At 38.3% G+C, this 14439-nt stretch overlaps 1 protein-coding gene across 1 annotated transcript; it reads right to left on the bottom strand.

Annotated features, from left to right (window-relative positions):
- Positions 1–6328: 6328 nt before the first annotated feature.
- LOC116167075 lies at positions 6329–11701 on the bottom strand. Its single transcript, XM_031482315.1, has one exon. The coding sequence runs from the start codon at positions 11699–11701 to the stop codon at positions 6329–6331; it is 5373 nt and encodes a 1790-aa protein (XP_031338175.1).
- Between the last annotated feature and the right edge of the window lie 2738 nt (positions 11702–14439).

The raw sequence follows: 14439 nt of genomic DNA, 5'->3' as shown, positions 1-14439 counted from the left end.
AAACCAATTTCGAAAGAAAATTCAAAGGGCTGTAGCTTTTGAACTAGTAGCCCAATCTTGGAACTGTTTGAAATTATGGATTCCACAGGCCACATTCTATAAGAAAATTTTTTTTTCAGGTCGATCTGAGACAATTTTTTTTTCGGGCCTCAAAAAAAGGCAGTGTATAACCTTTCTTTTTTACCAAAAATCGACTGCACCAAAATTTCTCGGGAAAACACTTTTTCTTATTAATTTTGGTGCGTAGAATCCAAAACAATTCGTACTTTTTCGATCAGACTTCTCAATAAAAAGTTGTAGACTAAGTGTCCTCCCTCTTCTCCTATTTCTTTTACCATTTCTGCTGTTATTTTATCATGTCCTGGCGCTTTTCCTGTTTCAACATTTTAATACTTTCTGTTAGCTCTTCAATCGTTATGTTGTTATTTTTTATTGTCGTCTAGATCCTTCCATGTGGTTCAGTTTCTGTGGCAGTTGCGACATTTAATAACTCCTCAAAATATACCTGCTCATTATTTGTTGTCTTTCCGTAAGTATCAACCCGTCTTTATTTTTTATGGTATCTGTTTTTTTTGTTCTACCTTAAGTGACTTAATGGTCTTGTAGAACAGATTCTTTTGCTGTCCGTTTCCATTTTTTCGCCGAACTGTCTCCGCATGTAATCTGCTTTGCCTCCTGTATGATTTCCTTAACATTTCTTCGTTGCTGTTTGTACATTTCGTAATTTTGTCCTTCGTCTTGCTGTTTAAGTATTTCTGCCATGCCTGTTTCTTCCTTTTAACTTGTCCCTTTACATTTTTCGACCACCATGCCGTTTGCCTTTTTCTATTTGTCGCCCTTCCCACTCCACATGCCTTCTTTGCTGCATTTAATAAAATGTTACTGAAAAGCTCTTCCATAGCTCTTCTAGGTATTCGCAATTAACCTGCAATTTTCTTCTTTACTTCTTTTTTTACATTCGCTGTTTCGCTGTCTCTTAGCTTGAATGATTTTATGAGTTCAAATTCGATTTGCAGTTCTTTCTTTTCCGTTCTATTTGAATAATTGTGTTCGTCTTTAATGTTGGCTACTAATAAATGGGGGTCGCTACCCATTTCTACACCTCTTCGCACTTTTACATCTATGACTGTACGCTTTCTTCCCTCTTGTACTAATACGTAGTCAATAATTGATTCTTCTCCTCGGTTTGGTGCTGCCCTTGTTATTTTGCGTATGTTCTTGTGCTGGTAGAAAGTATTTGCAATAATGAAATTATTTAATTGGCAGAAATCTATGTCTTTGTCCATTGTTATTCTTTACGTTTTCCCCATGTTTCCATAGGATCCTTTCATAACCGTCGTTTTTGTTTCCAACTCTACTGTTGAAGTCACAGATTATATAGACTGTACCTCGGCAGTTTTCAACTGTCTGTGTAAGCTCCTCCCAAGAAGCGTTTTTAACTTCCACTTCCTCATCCTCGTTCGGTCCATACACTACCACAAAGGTTTCTTCTCACTTGATTTTAGCTCTACCGTAAGTATCTTATCTGAATATCCCTGCCATTTTTGTAATTGATTGATTCTATTCCCCGAAATTATGCTCGCTATTCCTGCTTTTGCCATTTTTATCATTTCTACTCCCCTATAGACCAGTAACTGCCCTTTTTCCATCATTTCTTCTCCAAATCCTTTCTTTTTTGTCTCCGTTACGCCTACTATAACTATAACCCATACTTGCTGCATTTGTTACTGAGTTCTTTCCGTTTATTCCCCTTACATTCCACGTCGCGAGTTTCCAGTACTTTTTTCTTTCTTCCTGTTTTTCTTCTTTGGTTTCGGCCCGTTTCCACGCATTTGTCGTCGTCTCTGTTGAAGTATTCCCATTAGTTCCTTGATAGGCAACGCATACTTGCCGCCTTCTTTGAATACGTGGCTTGGGGTGACCTCATTTTCGTATTTAAGGTTTGTGTTTTCCTTTTTTATTTCTAAAATCTGGCGTTGACACTCGTCCATCTTATACTCGATGCGCTCCGTTGTTTTATTCAACTCTTCTAATTGCTTACTGATTTGCTCAAAATACCTTCCATTATAACTGTTCGGGATTATTGGTGTGTATATGTTAAATGATGTTTGTAAACAAGATATAATCTATTGACTATAAATTAGTAATCTATAAACTAGGTATTGTCTGTTATCTGTCTCACCAAATTATTTGGTTATAATGAATCAATATTATTAACTCCTCTAATTCATCTTCAAATATATCCATTTCACTAGCACTATTTGTTTCTCTGCACAATGGACAACCGCCAGACCGTTGAAACAGTTCTCCCAATTTTAGCGTAAAGCTCTTTCTTATTTGTGGTTGGTGAAAATTATACTATAATGGCATTCACGATTCAAACTGTAAATTCTGCTGTGTTCTAGGTACGTTTTGAATAATACTGCCATGCACGCTCATGTCAACGTACTTCAGCCTAAAGCCTATTCAATTCAAGGTGCATACATAGCCATGTCGAGGGTATGAAAAGCAAATTCAAGCATCGCCAATTCCATAGCCAGTACGTTAATAGGTATATCTCGTAATTAATTATTTACGTAGGTAAAACAATTAGGCGTACTCTATTATTTATACTTAAGTTTTTTGTTTCTGGCGATGATCAAACCAAAATGTAATCCTTAGATTTGAATTTGACGGAGGTTCATAAAACAATATTACCGTTTGAAACGTTGTCTCTATGACAACACGAGTTTCTATTTATGATCAAAGCGACGAACGAAATTTAATTGACTTGCAATATGTACGGCTTAGGCGTAGCACAGCAAAGCAATAATTCGGTTTATGGAACTTCATCAGCAGGTGTAGGTAGAATTTCTCCTCAATTCAATGTAGAGCACAATTTGGTCGTGTGATTAGCCAAATATATTATTTATTAATGAATAATATATAGTAGGTATGATAATCGCCACCCAACACATTACAAATGGTCTGCAAATTTAGATTTCTGAAACCGATCTTAAACATTTCCATTGGTTTCTGTGAGCTTTGATATGATTGTCGGAAAAAGTTACCCAAAGTCTCTCCTTGTAATATATTCGGGCGTTTCTAATATCTTATAGTATTTGTGTTTAAATTTTCGATTTTTTCGCAGAAATAGTTAAACTGGGAATTTTTTAATCTTTTGGGATTTGAGAATAAATTTGAGTAATAGGTTCTCAATATTTAAAGGTTCAAAATGATTTTCAAGATGAGTGGCATTTGGTAGAATTTGAAAGAATAAATAGTTAATTGCAGTGTAACGGACGGGTAAATATCCTGCGTTGTTTAATTTCTATGCGACTTTGTTTCTTAATGGATTTCAGAAATTTTCCGAGCAAAGATGTCTTGCGTTTATTTCGCATTCGTCTTCTTAATCGGAGCTATTTAGTTACACCTGCAAATGGAGGAAGAGATAATTCTTTAGACCATAAGAAGTAGGAGTAATCAAAAATTAGGTGCTTCGCCGGACCTCCAATCAGATTTATTCTTAAGAAAACGTGATGAACTTTGCTACACGTGATATAAAAAGGAGGCATAGTACCTACTAATTAACCAAAAATAGAAGGGGATTAGTCAGAGAATTAATTAGTGAAATTCCCGATATAGCAATCAAGGCGACCATTATAGGCTCATAATTCGGATCTTTAAGAAAGCAAGCAGGTATAGTTCGCAAGAAAGATTTTTTTGACAAAATTGGCTTCCGTATCATGCCGTCTTTGTGATTTGTGGTAGCGGGTAATATTTTTTGAGACGGAAATCAAAACGTGAGTTTGTGTACCTACAGATAAAAGAATTAAGGCCGGGGAATGTTACAGCGAGTGTGATGATTAATCATTCATTGTAGATTTTGCAGAAGAATTACCTAAAATTTAATTGGTACGTTCCTAAATCATTTTAAGCCTTTTAAACACTTATCCTACTCCAAAATCCAATCTTCTTCGTAGAACTCCACCTTTAATAATGGTATGTAATTATAATATGAATTGTCAGAACTGAGACATTAATTATAATTCCTTATCGAATGTTTTAAGTTCTATTTTTAATTAACAGAATTTTGAAATTATTTTGCCTTTGTTCATAGAATTGCTTTCTACTTTGCAACATTAAGTGTACTATTATATACACTTACCCTTTTCTGTTACTGTTTGTTTACTTTTCTTACTGATTTCTAATAATTATATTCCATTTATCTTTTTTTTACTTTTTCTATAATAATGTTAATAATGCAGTATATATACGTTTGTATATTTACTTTTATGATTGTTCATTTATGGATTACTAAGAATCTGTTGAACAATAAAGATCAAGGAGTCATAACAAAATTACCTTTGATTTTGGTAGCGGCCGTCTCAATTCATAAGGGTGCGTTTTGCAAATTTCTATTACACAATCACACAACAAACAAATAAAAGGAACAGCGAATCACGCTGCACATAAAATATTGCGATATAGCAAAGCTTAACGTCTGACACTGAGGCAATCGTATATTAAACTGTAATTAATACTCAAAAAGAATCAATAATTCGAATCATTTTACACTAGCAAAAGCAAGATTTGGTCCGACTACGATTGCTCTGACAATCGTGTATAACAGCATAACGAATGTTAAATTCAAGAATAATTATTTACATAAAAGTCAGGAAAATGACACATTACAGGTAATGTCATTTTACTGACGAGTTTTGTATTAAATTTTAGCCGAAATCGTATTTTAATATAACATTTCAATTTTCATATACAGTGATAGAAGTGGACATAGGGATTTTCTATAGGAATTTCCTATGTCTACTTTTAAATGATAAAAAGTCTTCTGAGGGACGCCTAACTTTATGTAACCAAGATAACTACCTACAACAAATGAAGATCTGCCTGTCAATGTAATTAATTTGAATATTATCGCTTTGACTTCCGTATCATAATTTTCGTTCATGTGCGATGTATTCAACTAAAGAAAAAGTTGATATATCCAATTGGTATATAGTACCGCTAACTGTTAAAGGAGCTTAAGAGATTTATTTTCTGTGAAGTGCTTATTTACTGGCACTTACAGTTGACCTTGCAGTATGGTAAATCGGTAAGTGGGCGCGCTCTCTGCTCTCTCTCCCAAAAACGGTTGTATGTATATAAAAAAATGTTTGGGACAAAAGCTGTAGAAAATTTTATTCTCTACAATTTTTATAACAAATGCAAATGGCAATAAAACCATAGGAAACAAGATATTGGTAAAAAAACGATTTTTGTACCCTTTCAGCTTCAATATCTGAAGGCCCGGACACAAAATTTTATGAGACTTTTGAGACAACTTTCAGAATACCAAAATGAAGGTTTATATAAGTTTATAGTTTATTATCTCTCATTCCGAGGTGAAATCATTAATATCATAAATAATTATTAATTTGTGGATACGTCGCCTTCCATGTAGGCCAGTAAATGACCGTTTTGCCGTGTAATTTTTCGTGTCTCCACCGAATCGCATGAAAATTTGGATTTAGGTTCCTCTTACCCTCTAATTCAAAGTTGAACTTGAGCCCAGGGTTGCTTTTACTTGGGGGGTGAATGCCACCCCTTCTCGGGGGGGAAAAAAAGATACGTTCAAAATAAGTCCGGAAATTGATAAATTGAGTAATTCTAAGCAACTTTTGTTCTATAGAGTTTTTTCATTAAGTCAATAGTATTCGAGTTAATTGCGAGTGAAAATGTTCATTTTTCAACAAAAAAACTACGTTTTCAGACGGTTTTTCGCAAATAACTCTAAAAGTAAGTATTGTATCGAAAAAAGTATTCTTAGCAAGAATATAGCTTATAAACAGACAAATATATGAAGTCTGTAGACCCAGTAGAAGCAAAGTTGTAGCTCATGAAAAGTAGGTTCTCATTCGTCAAATTCCAAATCGAGTACTTCAACATGAAATAACTAAAAAATGAAGCACTTTTCGGGGAAAAGTTATGAATACTTTTTTAAAGTTGTCAGGGAAGCTTAATGGACTGTAATAAAGGTGAGTGACAAAAAACTAACATGAATTAGGCGGAATTTATTAACAAAAACAACAAAACGAAAATAAAATTGAAAGCTGAATCGCACACACTTTAACGTCAACAACTGTTGTTACAATTTTCTATCCAACTTGACCGTGAACGAAATATGATAACAAAACTGGATCTCAAATACAGAAAATAAAAATACTGTGTACAAAAGAAAATGTGTCATTTCTCAACATTCCGCCCGCCTTCATCTAACACGATGAATAAATTTGAAAAAAAACTGTAACTTCACACTAATACACTGAGTTAATAGCAAGCACAAATAACTTCAGGCGATGTCATCCTTTTCGTCTGTCCTTGGAAGCAGACAGAGCTTGACGATTGGGCGCTTGAAAGTCGAAGTGGCTGTGCGTACTGTTACGACTCGAACAACTCCGTCTTGACCGGGATGAACGTCAATGATTCTGGCAAGAACCCACTTGGAAGTTGGTTGCAGTTCATTTTTTAGCACTGCCAAGTCTCCAATTTTGACTTGTGGCTCACGAGTTTGCCATTTTGAGCGAGTTTGGAATTCATGAAGATATTCGTGAGACCATCTCTGCCAGAAATGCTCGTACTGTTGACGTATGAGTTGCCAACGGGAGAGTCGATTGACTGAGATGTCAGCAAGAGAGGGCTCCGGAATTGTAGCTGGAGGACCTCCGATGAGGAAGTGTCCAGGGGTTAGAACTGACAAGTCGTCAGGGTCGTCCGTTAGGGCTTGAAGCGGCCGTGAGTTGAGACACGCTTCGACTTGTGCGAGCAAGGTCGACATCTCTTCAAAGGTGATGGTCGACTCACCGATAGTTCTCTTTAGATGGTGCTTGGTAGACTTCACGCCTGCCTCCCAAATCCCACCAAAGTGTGGAGCGGCAGGTGGGTTAAAAATCCACTGGGTTCCGTCTTGAGCGAGAAGATGCTCAATGTGTCGCGATTCTTGTCGAGCTGAATCGAAAAGTTTTCTCAACTCTGCGTCGGCTCCCACGAGTGTAGTACCGCAGTCGCTACGTAGGGTAGCACATATTCCGCGCCTTGCCGTAAATCTTTTGTAGGCTGCAATGAACGCGTCGGATGTATAATCTGATACAACTTCGAGGTGGATTGCTCGTGTAGCGAGACACACGAAGACTGAGATGTAGCCTTTGTTTGCTTTATGGCCACGCCCTTTTGTGGTTTTTAACCAGATTGGTCCAGCGTAGTCAACTCCAGTGTTGAGAAAAGCTCTTGATGGAGTAACGCGATTTTTAGGTAAGTTTCCCATCAGCTGTTGAGCTGTTGCTTTACGCTGTCTCCAACACTTAAGGCATTTAAAGATGATAGTTTTCACTGCGCTGCGTCCTCTTAAAATCCAGTACTTGCGACGGATTTGACAAAGAGTTAGTTGGATGCCACCGTGAAGAGTTTTTTCATGATAATAACGAATAATCAATGTGGTGAAAAACGACTCTCGTGGCAGAATGACTGGTTGTTTTTCATCAGCATCGAGAAGCGAGTGTTTCAGACGACCTCCGACCCGTAGAAGTCCATGATCGTCGATGAATGGTGTAAGACGTGCGAGAGGTCCCTTGATATTGCAGAGAGGATCGTGGGTAAGTCGATCAATCTCTCGTTGGAAGTATTGTTTCTGAACTTGATGAATCCAAAATTGTTTGGCGTTTTCAAGTTCTAGAGGTGACACATTCCTTGAATGGGACACGATGTCGTGAGCTCCACGTGAGCTTAACTTGATGCTCTTACGCTCAGCAGCGTTTGTCACAAAGCGTAGAATCCATGCTGTTACCGAAGATAATTTGGTAAGTTGAGAGTATCTTTGAATAAGATCCCATGGTTCCTTGATGGTAGGTATTGTTTGATGAACAACAATGGTTTTCTCTTCTAGGACAGCATCAGGAGATGGAATGATTGTGGATGTGGGCCATGGTGTGACGTCAGTGAGACATAAGGCCGAACAGTTCCACCAATTATCCCGTTGGATGAAGTCTGAAATGTCCAGTTCGCGAGTGGCGATGTCAGCTGGATTGTCCCCTGATGAGACGTGGTGCCAGTGACCATCTGGTACGAGTCTTTGAATTTGAGAGACTCGGTTTGCCACGAATGTTTTCCATCGAGTAGGATGACCTCTGATCCAATGGAGTGTTATGGTCGAATCAGAGTGCAAGTGCAGAGGTACCTGCTGTAAGTTGAGTGTAGTTTGCACCACCGATGAAAGTTTAGCCAGCAGAAGAGCTGCGTTCAGTTCCAACTTGGGCAAGGTTATCATTTTCAATGGCGCAACCTTGGTTTTTGAAACCAGTAATCTGACTGTTGACAAGTCATTGTTGTTTGACACTCGTATGTAGAGGACAGCCGAGTATGCTTGCTCCGAAGCATCGGAAAACCCATGGAGTTCGCAAAGACGATTAGATGGTGAAAGTCCGATATACCTTGGTATCTTGACTTGTGCGAGTAGATTCAGTTGGGAGTAGAAATTTTTCCACTTATTGGACTTGCAGTCTGGCAAGGGTTCATCCCAACCTAAGTCTAGTTGCCAGAGTGATTGCATAAAGATTTTTGCAGTCACGATCGCTGGGGCGAGCCAGCCTAGAGGGTCAAACAGCTGTGCGATCATGGAGAGCACGTGGCGTTTAGTAGTTTTGGAAGGCAACTCTGACATCTTCACGTTGAAGATGAAATGGTCAGCATCGGGTTGCCAGGTTAACCCGAGCATTTTATACACTGGACTTGATTGCCAATTTAAGTTGGATTGAGCAACCATGTCAGCTGGCAGGCGATCTACAAGACTTCTATTGTTGGAAGTCCACTTTCTCAAGGCAAAACCGCCCGCCTTGAGGAGATTGATCAGCTGCTCTTGTATCACAAAGGCAGTCGGTAAATCGTCGGCGCCTGACAAGATGTCATCGACGTAGGCGTCAGTCTTGAGAAGTTTAGCAGCGACGGGATAATTTTCTTGTTCATCGTCTGCTAATTGATGAAGTGTGCGGATTGCTTGGAATGGTGAAGATGACAATCCAAAAGGAACGGTGGTAAGACGATAAGTAGCCATTGTTTTGGTGTCTCGATCATACCACAAGAGACGTTGGAGGTCTCTGTCGCTCTCATGGACCCAAATCTGTCTATACATTTTCTCCATGTCCGATGAGATGGCGATTTTGTGCGATCGCCATTTTAACAGAACTTCAGGAAGTTCTGGTAAGAGTTTGGGGCCAACGCAGAGCTGTGCGTTGAGAGAATTCCCCATGTCTGTCTTTTGGGAGCCATTAAACACGACACGTAATTTGGTGGTTGTGCTAGTGGCTTTCAAGACACCATGATGAGGTAGGTAAAACGACCTTGAAGGTGGGGATGATTCACTTGTAACGTCTACCTTCTCGATGTGACCTAATTCAAGGTACTCATCCATAAATTTGGAATAATGCTCTTGTAACTCATCGTTGCGTGAAAAACGTCGTTCCATATATTGAAACATGCGTGTCGCTGGGGTCAGAGAGTCACCAAGTTGAATCTCTGGTTGCTTAATTGGTAAACATACCGTGTATCGGCCATCTGGACCTCGAGAATGTGTTCTCTTAAAATGGTCCTCAACAAATTGCTCTTCGTCACTGAAGTGTTGTGACTTGATTAAAATTTCTTCTTGTTCCCAGAATTTTTGAAGGAGCTCTGGGAGTTGTTTGTCAATGTGACACTGGTGACTTGCGAGAGTGGCTGGTTGCGATGGATCGACATCAGTGGATAGCTCACCGAGCAATATCCATCCGAGTGCGGTTTTCTGTGCGATTGGAGTATGATCAGGGCCCTTACGGATGCCTTCTTCGAGGATTCTAGAGTACGATCCAACTCCAAGAATCACTTCAATTGGTTGTGAAGACGAGTGATCTGGATCAGCAAATTGTATGTCTTTTAAATGCGGCAGATTGAGCTGATCGTCTTGACAGTTCGGGACGTAATGAGTGAGATCCCTCACTACAAAGGCGTTGACTGGAATCTTGTAATCAGAATCAAAATGAGGCTTCACTTCGAAGGACACTGCTCCCCGTGTAATGCAAGTTGCTTTTTTGCCAGTTCCACTGACTGGATATTGGGCTGAACGTCTGGGTAATCTCAGTCGCTGGGACAGAGATTCAGAAACCAAGTTGTCGGTAGAACAGGAGTCAACGAGTGCTCTGGTGTAGCTTTTTGCGCCGGACGCTGCAATAACTCTGATGTAAGCTGTTGCCAAAAGTGAAGGTTTGGGTGTTGTACATGAAGAGTGATTTACAACTTGCAGGAGTGATGATTGAGGACTCTGAAGTTGTGTGGGCAACTCTGATAGTACAGGCGCAGGTGCTGTGTTCTCTGTCATGGTCTGCGAGTGAGAGCGTGACGAACCACCAGAATTAACTCCGTGCATAGACGTATGGTGTTTTTCCGAACATTTAAAACAGTGAAACCTTGACTTGCATTCTTGAACTTTGTGAGCGCCTAGGCAGTTTAGGCAGAGATTTTTAGAAATTATAGTCTGCCTTTTCTCACAAGGGCTGAGTGCTTTGTATTGATCACATTTCCAGATAAAATGTTCTTGTGAACATAGCGAACAAGTACGTGGACTTGACGAATTTTGTAATTTCGTAGTTGCAACGTGATGTGAGCTCACGTCAGATTTTCCTTTTTTATAGGGAAAAAAGCTTTTAGTTTGATGAACCTGTTTTGCTGGGTTCGTAAGAGTTTTCTCGTTAATGGCTTCTAGTGCCTTTATACGAGTTTCGAGGAATTTTTGCAATTCACCGAAAGAGATGGGGTCATTGGCTGCCCCGTTCGCAGTCTCCCAATCGCGTCGTGTTTGAGGGTCAAGACGCTTAGTGGTCTTGTGCACGAGCCAGTCTTCGTGATTATCGACAGGCCTGCCCAAGGCTTGGAGAGCATCCTTAGCCTCAATGGTTGACAAGAGAATGCGTTTGAGTTCAGTCGCTGACTCGGACTTCGCAGGAGGAATCGCATCGAGGGATGCAAGGTGTGCGTTCACTAGCAAACGTTTGTTTTCATATTTGTTTTTCAGTTTATCCCAAGCTATTTGATAGTTGTCGTCTGTTATTGCTAAATTATTGATCAATTGAAGGGCTTCCTTTTCTAAACTGGTTTTTAGATTATGGAATTTTTCTACCGGTGGTAGGTTAGGTTTTGACCCAACAAGAGACGTGAAAAGATCTCGAAATTGTGGCCAATGGGTGTAATTGCCGTCAAATTTTGGCAAATTTATGCGAGGCAATTGACTCTGAAGTTGCACAACAGGCTGTACAGGAGGTTGGGTGTGTGGTTGCGCACGTAAGGCTTGAAGAAGTTCAACCAATTCGGGTGGAAAATGGGGTGCTTGGGAAGGTGCTTGCATAGGAGTAGCCGCGATTTCTAAATCAAGTAACACACCTATCTGTTTGGCATAGGATTCATCCACTGCCTTCATTAGATTTTGCCTAAAATAGGGGAACTCTTCGCGTTTCACCTCAAGAGTTAGCAATTTCTTATGATTGTCTTGATATTCTTCCCATTGCTGGTTAATCTTCTTAATTCTTCCCTTGATTGCGCCTAGCGTAATGTTATCTTTGCCTAACTTGTTTAGATTTTCAACCGTGCGAGATATGAACCCGAAAAGTTCGTTTTGACGTTCAATGATGGCACTCAGCTCGGCCATTTTAACGGTTGTAAAAAATTGACCAAAAAGCAAATTTACAAACAATAAATGCGAATTTAAAATTCTGAAGATTGATTTAATTGCTCAAAACTATTTATTTTAGTAAAGTCCTGAGTTGAAATACGAGATGCCGTTTGCATCCGCAGAAATAAATAGTTGGAAAGAACTCACAGTTTGCTGGTAAAATGAGTGTAAGTGAAGACGTTGATTAATTAGTTCGAAACCTTCGTGAAAGTCCTCTTGCTCACTGGGAATCGTTCGTTGTTGCTGCAGGTTCGATCTGGAACTCGACGAAACTTGGAAAAATCGATGCACACACTATTTCAGTGTTTGTATTTAAAGTCACTCAAAAATGCGCGCAATCACTGAAGAAAAGCTTGCGTTTTCAATCAGCAGAACATTTACAACACACGAGTTTTTAGTGAGTAAAGGAAAAATTATTATAATTAATTTTTGATTGTCGAACTTTGTTTTATAATGTTAATAAATGCCGCGAAAACCACTTTAACAAACGTTACGCTGCCCACATGAAAAATCAATCCAAAAATTCACTGCAAGGGATCGATGTACAAGTTTTTATTGTTCACCGTGATAGCGCGCGATCGAAAATAACACATTAGCGCATGTTATAACATTGACAATTCAACTCATGTATAAAAAATCGCATAAGCCGCAGTGAAATTGTCACTTTGACAGCGGAAAAAGTTACCTGCAACTTTTCCAGCGACAAATGCACTAGTGGTTTTTTCACTTATTCATTTTCGAACCAATTATCGCATTATCCTTTCCCATATGACTAGTTTGACGTCTGTCAATAATTGGTTAGTTTGGTGAATTTCTTGTTCGTTAAATTGTCCTGCCGAATTACACTCGAGGTTTGTATTTAAACCGAGTAAATTTGTGTTGTTGCAATTCAAATCTGTTGCCTTTTAGCAATTGAACTCGAAAAACTGTCAACCTAAAAATGCTCCACCTACGGTGTCGCATTTTGATTAGTTGACAGTTTTTCTCGTCTAATTGCTAGGCAACAGATTTTCATTACCTAAACAACCCAAATTTACTCGGTAAAATACAAACCTCTTGTGCAATTATAAGTGACAATTCAACTCATGTATAAAAAATCGCATAAGCCGCAGTGAAATTGTCACTTTGACAGCGGCAAAAGTTACCTGCAACTTTTCCAGCGACAAATGCACTAGTGGTTTTTTCACTTATTCATTTTCGACCCAATAATCGCATTATCCTTACCCATATGACTAGTTTGACGTCTGTCAATAATTGATTAGTTTGGTGAATTTCTTGTTCGTTAAATTGTCCTGCCGAATTACACTCGAGGTTTGTATTTAAACCGAACAAATTTGGGTTGTGGCAATTCAAATCTGTTTCCTTTTAGCAATTGGACTCGAAAAACTGTCAACCTAAAAATGCTCCACCTGCGGTGTCGCATTTTTATTAGTTGACAGTTTTTCTCGTCGAATTGCTAGGCAACAGATTTTCATTACCTTAACAACCCAAATTTACTCGGTAAAATACAAACCTCTTGTGCAATTATAAGTGAAAAATGACGAATTTCGGCACTTATCCGTGGTCGAATTGGACCAAAAAATGTCAGGGAAGCTTAATGGACTGTAATAAAGGTGAGTGACAAAAAACTAACATGAATTAGGCGGAATTTATTAACAAAAACAACAAAACGAAAATAAAATTGAAAGCTGAATCGCACACACTTTACGTCAACAACTGTTGTTACAATTTTCTATCCAACTTGACCGTGAACGAAATATGATAACAAAACTGGATCTCAAATACAGAAAATAAAAATACTGTGTACAAAAGAAAATGTGTCATTTCTCAACAAAAGTGTTTGAAAAAACCTTTCTTTTTGTTTTTAAGAAAAGTTCCTAGCATCAAAACTAAGTGAGTTACGCTCAAAATAAAGTTGGTCCTTTTTTTTGGTAAAAATAATTGAGGAAATCACCCCCTAATTAGCACCCCAATTGTAATTAAGCGTTACCGCTTTACAGTTTACTTTATTTATGTATTGTTTATATGATCTGTAAGTTTGACCGGTGCAAAGTGCTTATTTTTGAAAAAATGTAGTTTTGAAGTAAAAAAAAATTTTGAAATTTTGAAAAGTTTTTTTTTTCCAAATAACTATTAGTGTATTAGTTTAGTTTACTACAGTGGGCAATTTTTCACTAACTAAACTAATACACTAATAGTTATTTGGAAAAAAAATGACAATTTTTCAAAATTTCAAAATTTTTTTTTACTTCAAAACTACATTTTTTCAAAAATAAGCACTTTGCACCGGTCAAACTTACAGATCATATAAACAATACATAAATAAAGTAAACTTTGTTTGTCTGTTTATAAGCTATATTCTTGCTAAGAATACTTTTTTCGATACAATACTTACTTTTAGAGTTATTTGCGAAAAACCGTCTGAAAACGTAGTTTTTTTGTTGAAAAATGAACATTTTCACTCGCAATTAACTCGAATACTATTGACTTAGTGAAAAAACTCTATAGAACAAAAGTTGCTTAGAATTAAATCCTACCTAAATCCAAATTTTCATGCGATTCGGTGGAGACGTGGAAAATTACACAGTATCGCCGTATTCCACGTTCATTTACTGGCCTAATGCCCATTGATCACGTTTTACGATCTCCAGAAGCGGAAGTCGTCAACCCTACCCCCGAAGGCCCGAACCGACAGGGGAAGTGGAGAATTACAA

Source organism: Photinus pyralis, unplaced genomic scaffold (assembly GCF_008802855.1).
Source record: "Photinus pyralis isolate 1611_PpyrPB1 unplaced genomic scaffold, Ppyr1.3 Ppyr1.4_LG3b, whole genome shotgun sequence".
NCBI classification, from domain to species: domain Eukaryota; kingdom Metazoa; phylum Arthropoda; class Insecta; order Coleoptera; family Lampyridae; genus Photinus; species Photinus pyralis.
The sequence above is the reverse complement of the archived record's forward strand: the minus strand, read 5'-3'. Positions and strand labels throughout refer to the sequence as shown.